Genomic DNA, 13653 nt, shown 5'->3' on the forward strand with positions numbered 1-13653 from the left:
ACCCCATAAGGAAAAAGGAGGGTGTTATGTACTGAGCTGAATCCTAGAACAATAGGATTCAGAATCAGCGGGAGCTACCCAATCCAACTCCAGGTGGAAGTGAATCCGCAACCTGATTGGCCTGCTGGAGCAGCCAATCAGGCGGCTGGCAGAAGCGAATCTGCTACCTGATTGGCCTGTAGGAGCAGCCAATCAGGCTGCAGGCAGAAGTCAATCCACAGTATAATTGGCCCACAGGTGTAGCCCTGAAGTAGCCAATCACGCAAGGCCCATTGTGTAAATAATGTATATAAGCAGATGGTTTTGGGAAAAGAGCCATTCTTCTTCTCCTCTTCTCCTTGATGACTATGAGCTGAATAAAGAGCATGAAATTCACTCTCGACTCCGAGTACATTTCACTGGCGACGAAGGTGGGATCCTGCTGAGCTGACCGCCACAAACGCACTGCACCGCAGCACCGCCACCTGCTGCACCGCTGCATCGCACTGTGCATCCAGGCTTCAGCTCCAGGACCCAAGGAACCCAGAATGGCAACCGACAGCAGCTTCTCGCCATTCAAACCAGCATCAGGAGACTGGGAAGGGTACGCCGCCCGTTTCAACTTCCTCCTGCAAGCGAAAGAAGTCACCAACGATGCCATGAAGAGGGCGACATTCTTCAGCGTCTGTGGAGAGGAGACGTTTGAAATCGCCCGGGCTCTCCTTGCACCTAGAGATGTCGCTACCGTCTCTTACAAAACAATAATGGAACGGCTGAAGGAGCACTTCTCACCACAGCCCTCGGTGGTAGCTTGCCGAAATGCCTTCTACGCAAAGCGGCAAGCCCCGGGGGAAACCATAACTGGGTTTGTGACCTCCCTCCGCCAAGCCGCCCGGCTATGCAACTTCTCAGAGTTGGAGAACATGCTTCGTGACCGCCTCGTCGGTGGCCTGAGGGACGAGATGTTGCAACGACGCCTCTACGCCAAAAAAGACCTCACGTTCCAGATTGCTCTGGAGGAAGCCCTGGCAACCGAAGCCGCCGAGAGGTCAACGCAAGAGGCACGACCGGCCCCGCCATCCCAACCGAGGGTCTACCACGAAGACCTCACCGACGAATCCGAATCTGACAGGGAGGAAGTACACCGAGTACAGCGGCGCACTCAAGCAGCACACACACCACAGCAGCCTCGACGAGAAGGAGGGAACTGTGCAAGCTGCGGGGAGAACCACGAGAGGAGGACCTGTCGTTTCCGCAACGCAGAGTGCAGGCAGTGCAGAAAATTGGGACACATCGCCCGGGTGTGTCGGGCTCGACTCACCCGTCGACAAGCATCAGATGACCGACCCAGGAGCCCCAGGTCACACGGCACCATGCACCAAGGCAACTCGACGGAGATCACGGACTACCAGGTATTCCAGTTGCCCCATCCCAGCACAGAGAAAATTTATATAGAGGTACAGATAGAGGGAGCCCCATGCCGCATGGAGCTGGACACGGGTTCAACTCTATCCATAATCTCGGCCCGAACATTAAGGGAACTGTGCCCTAATGGGGGTCCCAAACTAAGGCCGGCCCCATTCACCCTCCGGGACTTCCAGAAACGTAAGGTCCCTACAATGGGGGTGGGGACCTTCAGGGTGCAATATCGAGGGCGAAAGCAACAATTGGACTTGCTGGTAGTTAAGGGCCCCTACGTTAGCTTACTGGGACTGGCATGGTTTGCACCTCTGGGGCTAGCCGTTACCGGGGTGAACCGCACTAGCTTACAAGTGGACGTGGACGCCATATGCAAAGAGTTTCCAGGGGTTTTCGATGGGGCATTGGGACGATATACAGGACCCCCCATTGCCCTACAGCTAGACCCCGCTGTACGACCCATCAGGCACAAGGCCCGCCGGGTCCCGTTCGCCCTGAAACCCCGCATAGACGAGGAATTGGACCGGCTCGTGGAGCAAGGAGTACTGGAGCCGGTGCCCAACGCCCCCTGGGAAACTCCAATTGTCACACCCGTCAAGCCTAACGGTTCGGTCCGCATCTGTGCAGACTACAAATGCACCATAAACAAGGCTCTCACGGCCCATGCATACCCAGTGCCAGTGGTCAGCCATGTCCTCGCCACCCTGGCTGGGTCAAAAATCTTTGGCAAACTGGACTTGGCCCAAGCGTATCAACAGTTGCCTGTGGACGAAGCCACAGCAGAGGCTCAGACGATTGTGACGCACAGAGGGGCATTCAGAGTAAAGCGGCTGCAATTTGGCGTTAGCGTGGCACCAGGCATATTCCAGAATCTAATGGACTCTCTCCTTAAAGGGATTCCTGGCGTCACCCCTTTCTTCGATGATGTACTGATCGCCGGGCCCACACCAGAGGAATTTGAGGACCGCCTCCGCTCCGTCCTGCACCGTTTCCAGACGGCGGGCCTCAAGGTGAAGCGGGAAAAGTGTTTACTGGGAGTGCCGCAGGTGGACTTTCTGGGATTTAAGGTGGACGCAGAAGGGGTCCATCCAACCGGTGACAAGGTGCGGGCCATTTGTGAGGCCCCAGCGCCCAAGAGCAAGCCCGAACTTCAGTCATTCTTGGGACTATTGAACTTTTACCATGCCTTCCTTCCCCATAAGGCAGCGGTAGCGGAGCCCCTACACAGACTCCTAGATAAAAGGGCCCCTTGGGTGTGGGGCCAGCGACAAAGGGCCGCATTCCAGGCAGTCAAGGACTTGCTCGTCTCGAACTCGGTCTTGGCACACTTCGACGAGAGGCTGCCAGTGGTGCTGGCATGCGACGCCTCTCCCTATGGCATCGGCGCTGTCCTGGGACACCAACTCCCGGATGGAAGAGAGGTGCCGGTGGCATACTTCTCCCAGACGCTTGCTGCAGCCGAACGAAACTACTCACAGATTGACAAGGAGGGTCTGGCAATCGTGAAGGGCGTAAAAAAATTCCATGATTTCTTGTACGGGCGGCCCTTTACCATAGTGACTGACCACAAGCCGTTGCTTGGCCTGTTTGCCCCCGAGAAGCAGACCCCCCAAGTGTTGTCTCCACGTGTCCTCAGGTGGTCAATTTTCCTTGCCGGCTACCAGTATGCACTAATCCACCGCCCTGGGAAGGCGATGGGCCACGCAGACGCCCTCAGCAGGCTACCACTACCAGAAACAGGCCCCGACCCAGCGCCTGCGCAAGAGGTTATGACCCTGGAGCTGCTTCCCGACCGACCCATTCAGGCACAAGAAGTTGCGCACCATTCCACAAAAGATAGGGTCATCTCCCGGGTCCTGGACTGGGTGTGGCGAGGATGGCCCAGCAGCAGCCCCGGGCCAGAATTTGCTGGCTACACAAACCGCAAACATGAACTGTCGGCCCACAAGGGGTGCCTGTTATGGGGAAGCAGGGTTGTTGTTCCCCAGCCCCTCCGCAAAAGGGTCCTCACAGCCCTACACGAGACACACCCAGGGGTAGTGAGGATGAAGGCCCTTGCCAGGAGTTATGTGTGGTGGCCGGGGATTGACAGAGAGATAGAGGCCTGGGTCCAACACTGCCAGACCTGCCAAGAATCCCGCCCGGATCCCCCAAGGGCCCCAGTCCAGCCCTGGGAGTCCGCCCGACATCCATGGTCACGCTTGCACGTGGACTTCGCTGGCCCCTTCCAGGGAAAAACATTCTTCATAGTGGTGGATTCCTACACCAAATGGCTGGAGGTCGCACTGGTACCGTCCACTTCTACGGCGGCAGCCATCCGGGTACTACGTAAGCTTTTTGCAACCCACGGGCTCCCTGACACCCTCGTCTCGGACAATGGAACCGCATTCACGTCAGAGGAGTTCCAGACCTTCACAGCGCAGAACGCCATCCGCCACATCCGCTCAGCACCATTCCACCCTGCCACCAATGGCCAAGCGGAGCGCATGGTGCGGACCACCAAGGACAGCCTCCGCCGCATGACACAAGGGGACTGGGAATACCGCCTTGCCGCATTTCTTCTAGCACAGCACAGCACCCCAAGCACAACGACGGGCCGGAGCCCAGCTGAACTACTAATGGGCCGGCGCCTTGCAACTAGACTGGACCGACTTCACCCCGACAGAGCTCAGGATGAGGTAGTGGTGGGGAAAGGCAGGAACCCCCGGACATTTGTGGCCCAGGACGCAGTGTACGCAAAGAATTTTGGGGCAGGCCCAGCATGGGTACCCGCCACAGTCACCAAGGTGACCGGTCCCGTGTCGTACGAGGTACTAACGGAAGGGGGGCAATGTTGGCGCCGCCACTGCGACCAGCTACGGCGACGATTCCCAGGAGGAACCCGGGAGGAGAGCGGGACAGAGGGGTCCCAAGGGGACAGCAGGGCAGTGAGGCCTGTAGAGCGAGAGGGGTGGGCAGGGGAAGCAGAAGCAGTAGGCACAGAGGGGCGCCCCGAGGCTGGAAGGACACCGGAACCAGAGCCACAACCTAGTGGTTCAGTGGCGCCAGACCAGACAGCCCCGGCACAGCCAGCAGCCTCGGAACACGAGCCAGAACCAGAACCCCTGACCAAGGAACACCCCAGGCCACAACGCACACGGAGGCGGCCAGCAGACCTTGGGGACTACGAATGCAACTTCCCGGGCAGGACTGGAACTTAGAGGGGAGGGGTGTTATGTACTGAGCTGAATCCTAGAACAATAGGATTCAGAATCAGCGGGAGCTACCCAATCCAACTCCAGGTGGAAGTGAATCCGCAACCTGATTGGCCTGCTGGAGCAGCCAATCAGGCGGCTGGCAGAAGCGAATCTGCTACCTGATTGGCCTGTAGGAGCAGCCAATCAGGCTGCAGGCAGAAGTCAATCCACAGTATAATTGGCCCACAGGTGTAGCCCTGAAGTAGCCAATCACGCAAGGCCCATTGTGTAAATAATGTATATAAGCAGATGGTTTTGGGAAAAGAGCCATTCTTCTTCTCCTCTTCTCCTTGATGACTATGAGCTGAATAAAGAGCATGAAATTCACTCTCGACTCCGAGTACATTTCAGAGTGGTTTTTCTAACAACATACCCCTGCTTTAAACCAACCACCTCCAATCCAGTGTCCTCCAGAAATTTTGGACCTCAGCTTCCATCAGCCCATGTGGCCAATGGTGAGGGATGATGGGAGCTGTGGTTCTGCACTGTCTGGAGCTGCTGGTTAACCTCCTCCACAAGCCAAGATACAGGCAAATGGGAGTGAGTTGAGTGGCTGAGAATATGCCTAAATAAGGATGGTCCTTTCCAACTGTACGATTCTACGAGCGCGCTCGGCACGGCAACCTTTGAAGACTGATCTCCCCCACCAGCGACTTTAAATGCCTACGCTCGACACAATTAGAGAGCGAATTTTAGATTCCGGAGCGCGTGGACCCGCCTCTGACGTTCGCCCCCCCTCTCCTCCCCCCGCGCGCTCTGAACTTCTTTCCTCCACCCCTTAAGACCGGATGAACGGTGCAATTCTGGGACCGCCTCCCATTGGCTGGAGCCAGGAGGGATCGCCCGCGGCTGTAAAGCGGCTGGATCTGCTGGGCGGGTCGAGATCCGGGCGGTGAAGGGACGCTGCGCGAGAACAAGAGGTTAACGCAGCTCAGCCGACCCCCACAGTGGTGGGGCAGAGGTAAATAGCCATGTTTCTGGGGTGCGTGTCTTTTGCGTGTTAGGGTGCCGTCCTGCGCTTCTTCAGTTTTTCTTCTCCTAATCTCCTCCCCCTCCAACTGCGCGGCTTTTCTGATGATAACAATTGCGTTCTAGATCTCAGCTCCACGACACTTTCCCCATCTTCCCTCCTCCTTTGTAGCCCCGGTATTTGGATCTGCGCGCGCCCTTCGGTTGCTTTTTGCGCGCAACGCAGGCGGCTGTGGAGCAGTTGCTGCAAATCGTTTCAGCAGGTCGAAAAGGGGGCGGGGCGGGTTGGATCCCGACTGGAGCCGCTCTGATTCCAGTCTGCAAATACCCTGAAAGCAGAGCTTGCTGTTTGGGGTGGGTGGGGCTGATGGTAAAAGCAATTTCCAGGGCGGAAATCCTGTTGAAATTATAATGCTTCTGATTTGCAAGAAAGAGTTTCTCCCAGGGCTCCTCCAGGCAACCTGCGCGTTAAATAGCCATCCTGACTGGCTTCCGCAGAGGTTAGACAACACCTGCTCTCATTACTGAGCATTGGAGCTGATTTACTGGTACAGACGATACCCGCTCTTTATTGAGCGTTAATCCCATGTTGCATCATCCTGCACTTTAGTGCATTCCCCTGTTACTTTCCTGACCCCAGAACGTCTGTTTTGAAAAACAGCAACAACACGGATTTGTTGCGCAAGAGAACTTCATTCTGCTTTAATGATTGCACAAACCTGATTTTCCAGTATGTGATTGAATCCCTCCAGCAAAATACAGTCTGCAGTTGACCCTTGTGAAAAGGGAGACGGGATAATCCTGCAAGCCTAAATAATCTTGCAAATGGCCTAGATCCAGTGTCAGCAGGGTTGCCACCTTGCCTCAGGCAGGGCTTTCTATACCAGGCTTCCTCAAACTTGGCCCTCTAGATGTTTTTTGGCCTACAGCTCCCATGATCCCTAGCTAGCAGGACCAGTGGTCAGGGATAATGGGAATTGTAGTCTTAAAACAGCTGGAGGGCCGAGTTTGAGGAAGCCTGCTCTATACAGTTGCCTATCAGGTAGAAAATGTAGTTTTTCTCTTTGCTCCAGTTGACCATGCCCCCTATCAGGGACAGCCCCCTATTTTCACATCCCTGCCCTTTGTGAATCACTATTGCCCCATTTTTTGCATTTCTGAGGATGCCTTGTTAAAAATATCTATCTCAGTGCCAATGGTTATGGTAGCGGTTCTCTGGTTCTCTTTAGGGAAGCTTTTAATATTTAATGCTGTATTGTTTTAATATTCAGTTGGGAGCCACCCAGAGTGGCTGGGGAGACTCTGCCAGATGGGCGGGGTATAAATAATAAATTATTATTATTTATTATCTGGTTACAGGTAGGTAGCCTGTTGGTCTGTCGTAGTTGAAACAAAATAAAAAAATTCCTTCCAGTAGCACCTTCGAGACCAGCTAAGTTTGTTATTGGTATGAGCTTTTGTGTGCATGCACACTTCTTCAGATACCTTCTTCAGATATTCTCTGGTGTTCAACCTATAGTCTCCCCATCTAGTTTACCCAATTGTGGAGTGGGGTGCATTTGTATCTGTTTATGGGTGAACAGTAGGGTACCACACAGTGCCCAGATTGGCAAGTTCACACACTGATTGCTTGGTTTAGTAAGTTTATTTCTATGCTGCCTTTCCACAATGCAGATTTTAGTTGCCATCCAAGGAGCATCAGTTCCTCGACTTAGATGCAGTTCAGAGAGGGAGAGGTTTTTTCCTGAGGCTAATGATTTACACCTTATCTCCTTTATAGCTACCGTAATTATTTAAACTGTTGATAACAGTAGCACAATGGGTGGGGGGTGCTCTCGCCTGCCTTTTAGCCCTTTTCTCCATTTTTATCCCTGTAGCCCAATATCCTGGGGCAGATGGGGCTCATCAACCAGGGAAGGCAGCCCATCTAAGAGAATGAAAACTCTGACCCTAAACCAGGGGTCATCAAACTTTTTCAGCAGGGAGCTGGTCCACTGTTCCTCAGACCTTGTTTGAAAAATATGAATGAATTCCTATGTCCCACAAATAACCCAGAGATGCATTTTAAATAAAAGGACACATTCTACTCATGTAAAGACCACTAAGCTGGCCCCACAAATAACCCAGAGATGCATTTTAAATAAAAGGACACATTCTACTCATGTAAAGACACTAGGCAGGCCCCACAAATAACCCAGAGATGCATTTTAAATAAAAGGACACATTCTACTCATGTAAAAATAGGCTGATTCCCAAGACTGTCCGTGGGCCGGATTTAGAAGGCGATTGGGCCGCATCTGACCCCCGGGCCTTAGTTTGGGGACCCCTGCCCTAAACCTCTGCTGCCTTGCGGGATATATTCGGGAGAAGAAAAGGCTCAGGAGTAAACCCTGGACACAGATCCGGAGAGTAGTCCCTAAGGCGGTTGGATGGCGCCTTGTACGCCTCCTTCCGGCAACTCCTGCAGCCAAGCTGGTGCTAAATGTATTGATCTGCTTTCCTTTGGACCACATCAGCAGGGCCGGGGGGGTGTGTCTTGTCATGTGGGCAGGCCAGGACCTCCATACACACCGCCCAGGCTTGCGCCCCAGGGAGGTCACCTAAGGAAGTAGCCTTTTCGGTTTGGGAGGCTGCCCCACTGAAGCCAACTAGACTGGCGGGAAGTTGAAAGAGAAGTTGCTGAATTGCAACTCATTACCAAGCTTAAAACCATGGAGAGACCTGGTCTGAATAAAGACATCGGATTCTTATCTCGTTATACATGATAAAGCTTTCTTTAGCCATCTCACCCATTGCTTTTTCCTGCAAGACCAATTGCAGTCGTAGTCATCAACAGGTTTACCACTCCTATCAGCCAATCACCCATTCCCACCACCCTTCTGAGTAATACCCCTCCCCACCCTCTGACTATACATAAGGGTCTGGTGACTTCTGTTTCAGTGTATCTGAAGAAGTGTGCATGCACACGAAAGCTCATACCTATGACAAACTTAGTTGGTCTCTAAGGTGCTACTGGAAGGACTTTTTATTATTTTTTGTTTAGACTGGCGGGTGAAACTGACTTCAACACTTGGGATAGGGTGGTGAAGAAAGAAGGTTAACTTGGGGGTACAGTGCAGGGTGCTTGCTCTACGCCGCCAAGCACATCCTGGGCCTACTGCTGACTTGAGGCCCTCAGCCTCCTCTTCCTGTTGCTCCTGCCAGACACTCCCAGACTTGAGAGCATCCTTTGCCCAGCCTTTCATGCCTTCTAGAAGGACCAGCGCAAAAACAAAACTATGCCGTGATAAATCCCTGAAACGAGATATTGATAAGGTGAATGATATTAAAACTCAACTAATGATTACTCAAAGAAACATAATAGATTTAAATTTCCCAAAAGAAACTAGGATATAGAAAAGACATGAATATCTCTAAATAACCTCTAAATAAAAGTAAACCTTGACGAGGTGCCGGCTAAGTGACTCGTTTCACTGGAAAATCTCTATCTTGTTTCCTCAGACGGGAAATGTTAAAAGATTAAGTAAAGGGCTGTAAAAGCTCTCTTAGTTGTGATGGTGTGACACCATTGTTCAGAGCTTTTACAGCCCTTTCCTTAATCTTTTCTAAGAGCAATGATATTCATTAGTTGAATTGTCCCATAGGTTAGCTAACCTTTAGTTTAAACAACTATAGTCTTCTCTTGGGGAAGTTTATCCCTGACTGCTGTGTAATTTTCAATTCTCTTCAGAGCTTACAGCTCCTGTTTAGTTTTGATTATAAGGAAACCTCAGCCCCTTAACATTTTCCTTCTGAGGAAACAGATAGAGATTTTCCAGTGAAACGAGTAATCATTAGTTGAGTTTTAGTATTATTCACCTTATCAATATCTCGTTTCAGGGATTTATCACGGCATAGTTTTGTTTTTGCGCTGATTATACATTTCCGTGATTGTCTTTTTTGCCATTCTAGAAGGACCAGCAGGAAGTCCTCCAGGTGTTGTACATCAGGGAGATGTGTTTCCATCACCGTGGCAACAGCACCTTGCCAGCCCTCCATTTTCCTTTGCTTCCTAGCTAGTCCAACCCTTTGTTGCCCCAGCAACAACTGATGCTGCTCTAGTTGTGAGCTGTATCCCTTTCATTTCCACCCATCTTTGTGGCTTGAGTCCCTGCTTCTGGTCGTGTCTTCCGTTCCTCTACTGTCTCCGGTAAGGACAACAACAGAAAATCCAGAAAACAGTCACATCCATACGTTTAAAACAGTCTTACTACGCCGCCGCCCCTTTCACAAAGAATCATGGGAATTGTAGTTTTTTAAGGGTCTCCTCACAGCTCGGCGTGCCTAAAAACTACAGTTCCCAAGATTCATTGGGAGATGCTGTGTGTTTTAAGGTGACGGAATAAAGTTTTAAATGTATGGCGTGCGTGTGACCGACAGCCCCAAACAACAGTATACTCAGAACCCAAACCCACATGTAAGACATAATAGAAAATGAACCTAAACCACCCTCTGTCCACACTAAAAATGTCCAGTGTTGTCCAGGCAGGTCTCCCAAGGAGGACTTTCCATAGGATTAGCCCCACAACTGAAAAGACCCTACTGTTTCACTTTGTAATTTTGCTGGATGCTGCCCAGAGTAGCTGGGGCAACCCAATCGGATGGGTGGGGTATAAGAAACAAATTATTATTATTATTATTATTATTATTATTATTATTATTATTAAAGATACACTCACCACCCTTCAGCTGGTGAAGGAATCCAGAGGAGAGCCCCAATGCGGATTGAAACACTTGGGAAGGCACAGGCAGAGGAACACTGTCCTTCAGATAACCACATGATTTTGGACCTTAAAGGCACGAATTAACAACTTAAATCGGGCCTGGGAACAGACAGATAACTTGTGCAGATCAGATGGCAGGAATGGGGTATGTCCAAGCCACCCTATGACATCCCATAGGATGTACCAATAATCAATGAAGCCAAAAGGAGGTTGAAACATAATTTTTTTTCTCATACCGTTTTTATTATTGACGTATTACATTTGTGTTCCGCTTTTTACCTTCCAAGGACCCAGTGTGGTGTAGTGGTTAGAGCAGGCACCCCCAAACTTTGGCCCTCCAGATGTTTTGGACTACAGTTCCCATCTTCCCCGACTACTGGTCCTGTTAGCTAGGGATCATGGGAGTTGTAGGCCAAAACATCTGGAGGGCCGCAGTTTGGGGGTGCCTGGGTTAGAGTGTCAGACTAGGACCTGGGAGACCATGAAGCCCATTGCGTAACCTTGGGGCTGGTCACATGACTCCCTGCCTAATCTGTTTCATGGGGGTTGGTGTGAGGATGACAATGAAGACGGAGTAGAGAACCCAAGTATGGAGGAAAGAGTAGGGTAGAAACGAAAACTATAAATTTATTGTATTAATTAATTATTGGCTAATGAATTTGTTAGCCGTTCTATGCAAAATATAAAGGCCTCAGGATAAAATTGCATACTGCTTGAAGATCTGTTAACATGGAGCAGAAGGGTTTGCGTTCCGGTGTACATGCCCAGGAGTCACTCATTTTTAAGCTGTTTTTCATTGCCAGATTTCGCCAGCATGAGGGATGACAGCAACCTGTTTGAGCCGCTTCTGGACGATGGGGACGACAGCAAGCTCATACCTGTGCAGAGATTCTCATACAGAGAGAAACTGTGGGGAATCCTACCACGAAGCTCTGCGCCATCGTGGTTCAACGGCATAGAATGTGGCGTGCCCAGTTTCTCTGACAAGGCCACTATGACTCAGACGACCAGGCCGCTGAGCAAACGAAAAGCTTGGATTTTGATTCTGGTTCTCCTTGCCCTTCTCACCCTCCTCGCCTTGGCTTTTATCGGGGCTCTGTTCTGGGCCCCGTGGAGACAGCAGTCTCCCGTTGAAGCCGACAGGGCAAGAGCTGGGGAGAACGCGGCAGGGGCCATCTTGGTTGGGCAGAAAAACCTCAGTCTTGCAGCTCTATTGGAAGCCGAGATGCAGGAACCGCAACAGGGAGCCATGCGTAAGTGCTTGGAGGAAGCGGTTCACAAGTTTTCTGAGGAGCCAGCCATGGTGCGGAAGAACTCCAGGATGATCCTTCAGTGTAACGGAACAAAGCAGGAGTTCCTTTCCGGAAAAGGGGAAGTCCACATCGAAGTGGTCTGGATCAACGGCACGGCGTCGTACCACCTCGATGAGGCCAGCCCAGAAGTCCACGTGGCAAGGCTTGGGCGCCACCCGATGCCGCTCAGTCTCGCCAAAATCAGTGATGTCCTCCAAGACCTACCATTCAACATCTCTGAGAGTCAGGGAGATTTGAAGGAGCTGCGTAGCTGCCTCAACAAGGCCTTGCAAGAATTTCCACATGAGCCAGTGGTGCTGCAGGACGATGCCAAACTGATGGTGACTTGTGGAGGAGTAAATCTGACCTTCATCTCCGGTGAGGGGCAGAGCGATATCAACGTGTACAGAGAAAACGGGGAAGTTCAGTATCAGGTGAAGCCTATCTGGTCGGCTTGGTGGGCCAGGCTTTTCAAAGGAAGGCTCGGTTGAGTGACTGCGCAGGAGGTAGCTTTGTGGCGCTGCTGGGGAGTCAAAAGGACTGACTATAAGGCATCTCGCTGCAGCGGTTTCAAATACACCACCCTCAAGATCCCATTATTCCAATGTTCTCTGCAGTTCCTGTCAATCACATAGCTGCCAATGAATGATTATTCACTAGTGATGTATAAAACAATCAAAATCCTTTGTCCAGGATATGATTTCAGGGTGGGCAGGGCATTTCTTTTTTTCCTAGGTGAACAACTATGCCTTAATCACATATTTAAAATTTTATGTATGCATCCGCCGTACTGCCAAGTATGTAAAGGTTTTTAATGATTAGAATCATGTGTGACAATCTTTTCCCCCAACCCAGAAAGTTCAAGTACTGCCCCTTATGCGACTTGTTCTTCTGTGTTCTGTTTACTGGTTTATTAAATAATTTTTTTCTTCTTTTTTTTTGTGTGGGGGGCAAATTTGGTCCAGCAAATCTTTTTGCTGGGGGGGGGATTTTGGCTTCTTTCTGCAACAATTCGTCTGCTGGGATTTTACTTCTGCTGTAGAAATATGCCCCTGCCCCTTCTGCTTGGGTGTTGGTGAGTAGGACTGTGGAGGACACCTTTGCCCCTCTGGATACCCAGCACTGTCCCCACTCGTGTGGGCGGGATGATGGGAAGTGGGAGTCCAACATTGGCTAGTGTGGCACAAATGGCACCACCCCTTGGGCTGTAGTGTTGTATTGATGCAGGACAGCAGTGAAACCTGTTGGTACCCACTAGACCCCTGGAGCTGGCCTCTGTGACACCCTGCGTGTTTATTACGAACACCGGTAGGAAGGAGGCAAGCTCCTGCTAGGAACAGCTAGGGTCATGTGCAGTGTTAGTTGATCATGGACATTAAAGGACACAGCAGACTTGGGGACAACTCCTGTTATCTTGGCCTTGCAGACCTTTTCGCGAAGGACATCCTGGAGGAAAGCGGATTGCCCAGGAATTGTTGCTTCAGGAAATGTGATTATCTGTGAGAAGATGGGGCAAGGTTCGGGGTGGGGGACATAAACAGGCAGCCATCCAACCTCTGCTTAAAAACCTCCAAGGGAGGAGAGTCTATATCACTTTCCAAGGGTGTCCATCCCGTGGCCAAACAGCTCTCACTGTTAGAAAGCTCTTCCTGGTATTTAGTTTGGAATCTCCCTTATTGTAGCTTGAATCCATTGATTCAGGTCCTGGCCTCCAGAGCAGAAGCCCTTCAGTCCTGAATGTGTATCTTGTGGGTCAGACACTTCTCCCACCCTTCCCGTTCAAGAGTCGCTGTCTTGTGAGTTAGTGAAGAATTACAGCTATGGGCACAATCCTGCCGGCTGCAGGATTTGGTGGAAGCCCTGCTATGTTGGCCGGACCCCCCCTTTCCCTCCCTCCCTCTCTGTACAGGGATGTGTACCTCAATTAATACGCTTTTGCCATATTATCGAATGCCAAGGTTTGCATACCTGAAAAGGCTCAAGATAGCAAAATAA

The 13653-nt window shown here is 51.1% G+C and overlaps 2 protein-coding genes across 2 annotated transcripts; both read left to right on the forward strand.

Moving 5' to 3' along the window:
• Nucleotides 1-89: 89 nt before the first annotated feature.
• LOC132591596 (uncharacterized protein K02A2.6-like) lies at nucleotides 90-4412 on the forward strand (the record flags this gene model as incomplete). Its single annotated transcript, XM_060270835.1, has 1 exon — nucleotides 90-4412. A coding segment is annotated over exon 1 (3885 nt), but the record flags the coding sequence as incomplete, so codon positions are not given.
• A 1019-nt stretch (nucleotides 4413-5431) lies between these two features.
• LOC118080958 (uncharacterized) lies at nucleotides 5432-12592 on the forward strand. Its single transcript, XM_035107028.2, has 2 exons — nucleotides 5432-5595; nucleotides 11170-12592. The coding sequence occupies exon 2, from the start codon at nucleotides 11181-11183 to the stop codon at nucleotides 12147-12149; it is 969 nt and encodes a 322-aa protein (XP_034962919.1). The 5' UTR covers nucleotides 5432-5595; nucleotides 11170-11180; the 3' UTR covers nucleotides 12150-12592.
• The last annotated feature ends 1061 nt before the right edge of the window (nucleotides 12593-13653 follow it).

The sequence above is a fragment of the Zootoca vivipara genome, chromosome 2, assembly GCF_963506605.1.
Source record: "Zootoca vivipara chromosome 2, rZooViv1.1, whole genome shotgun sequence".
NCBI lineage: Eukaryota > Metazoa > Chordata > Lepidosauria > Squamata > Lacertidae > Zootoca > Zootoca vivipara.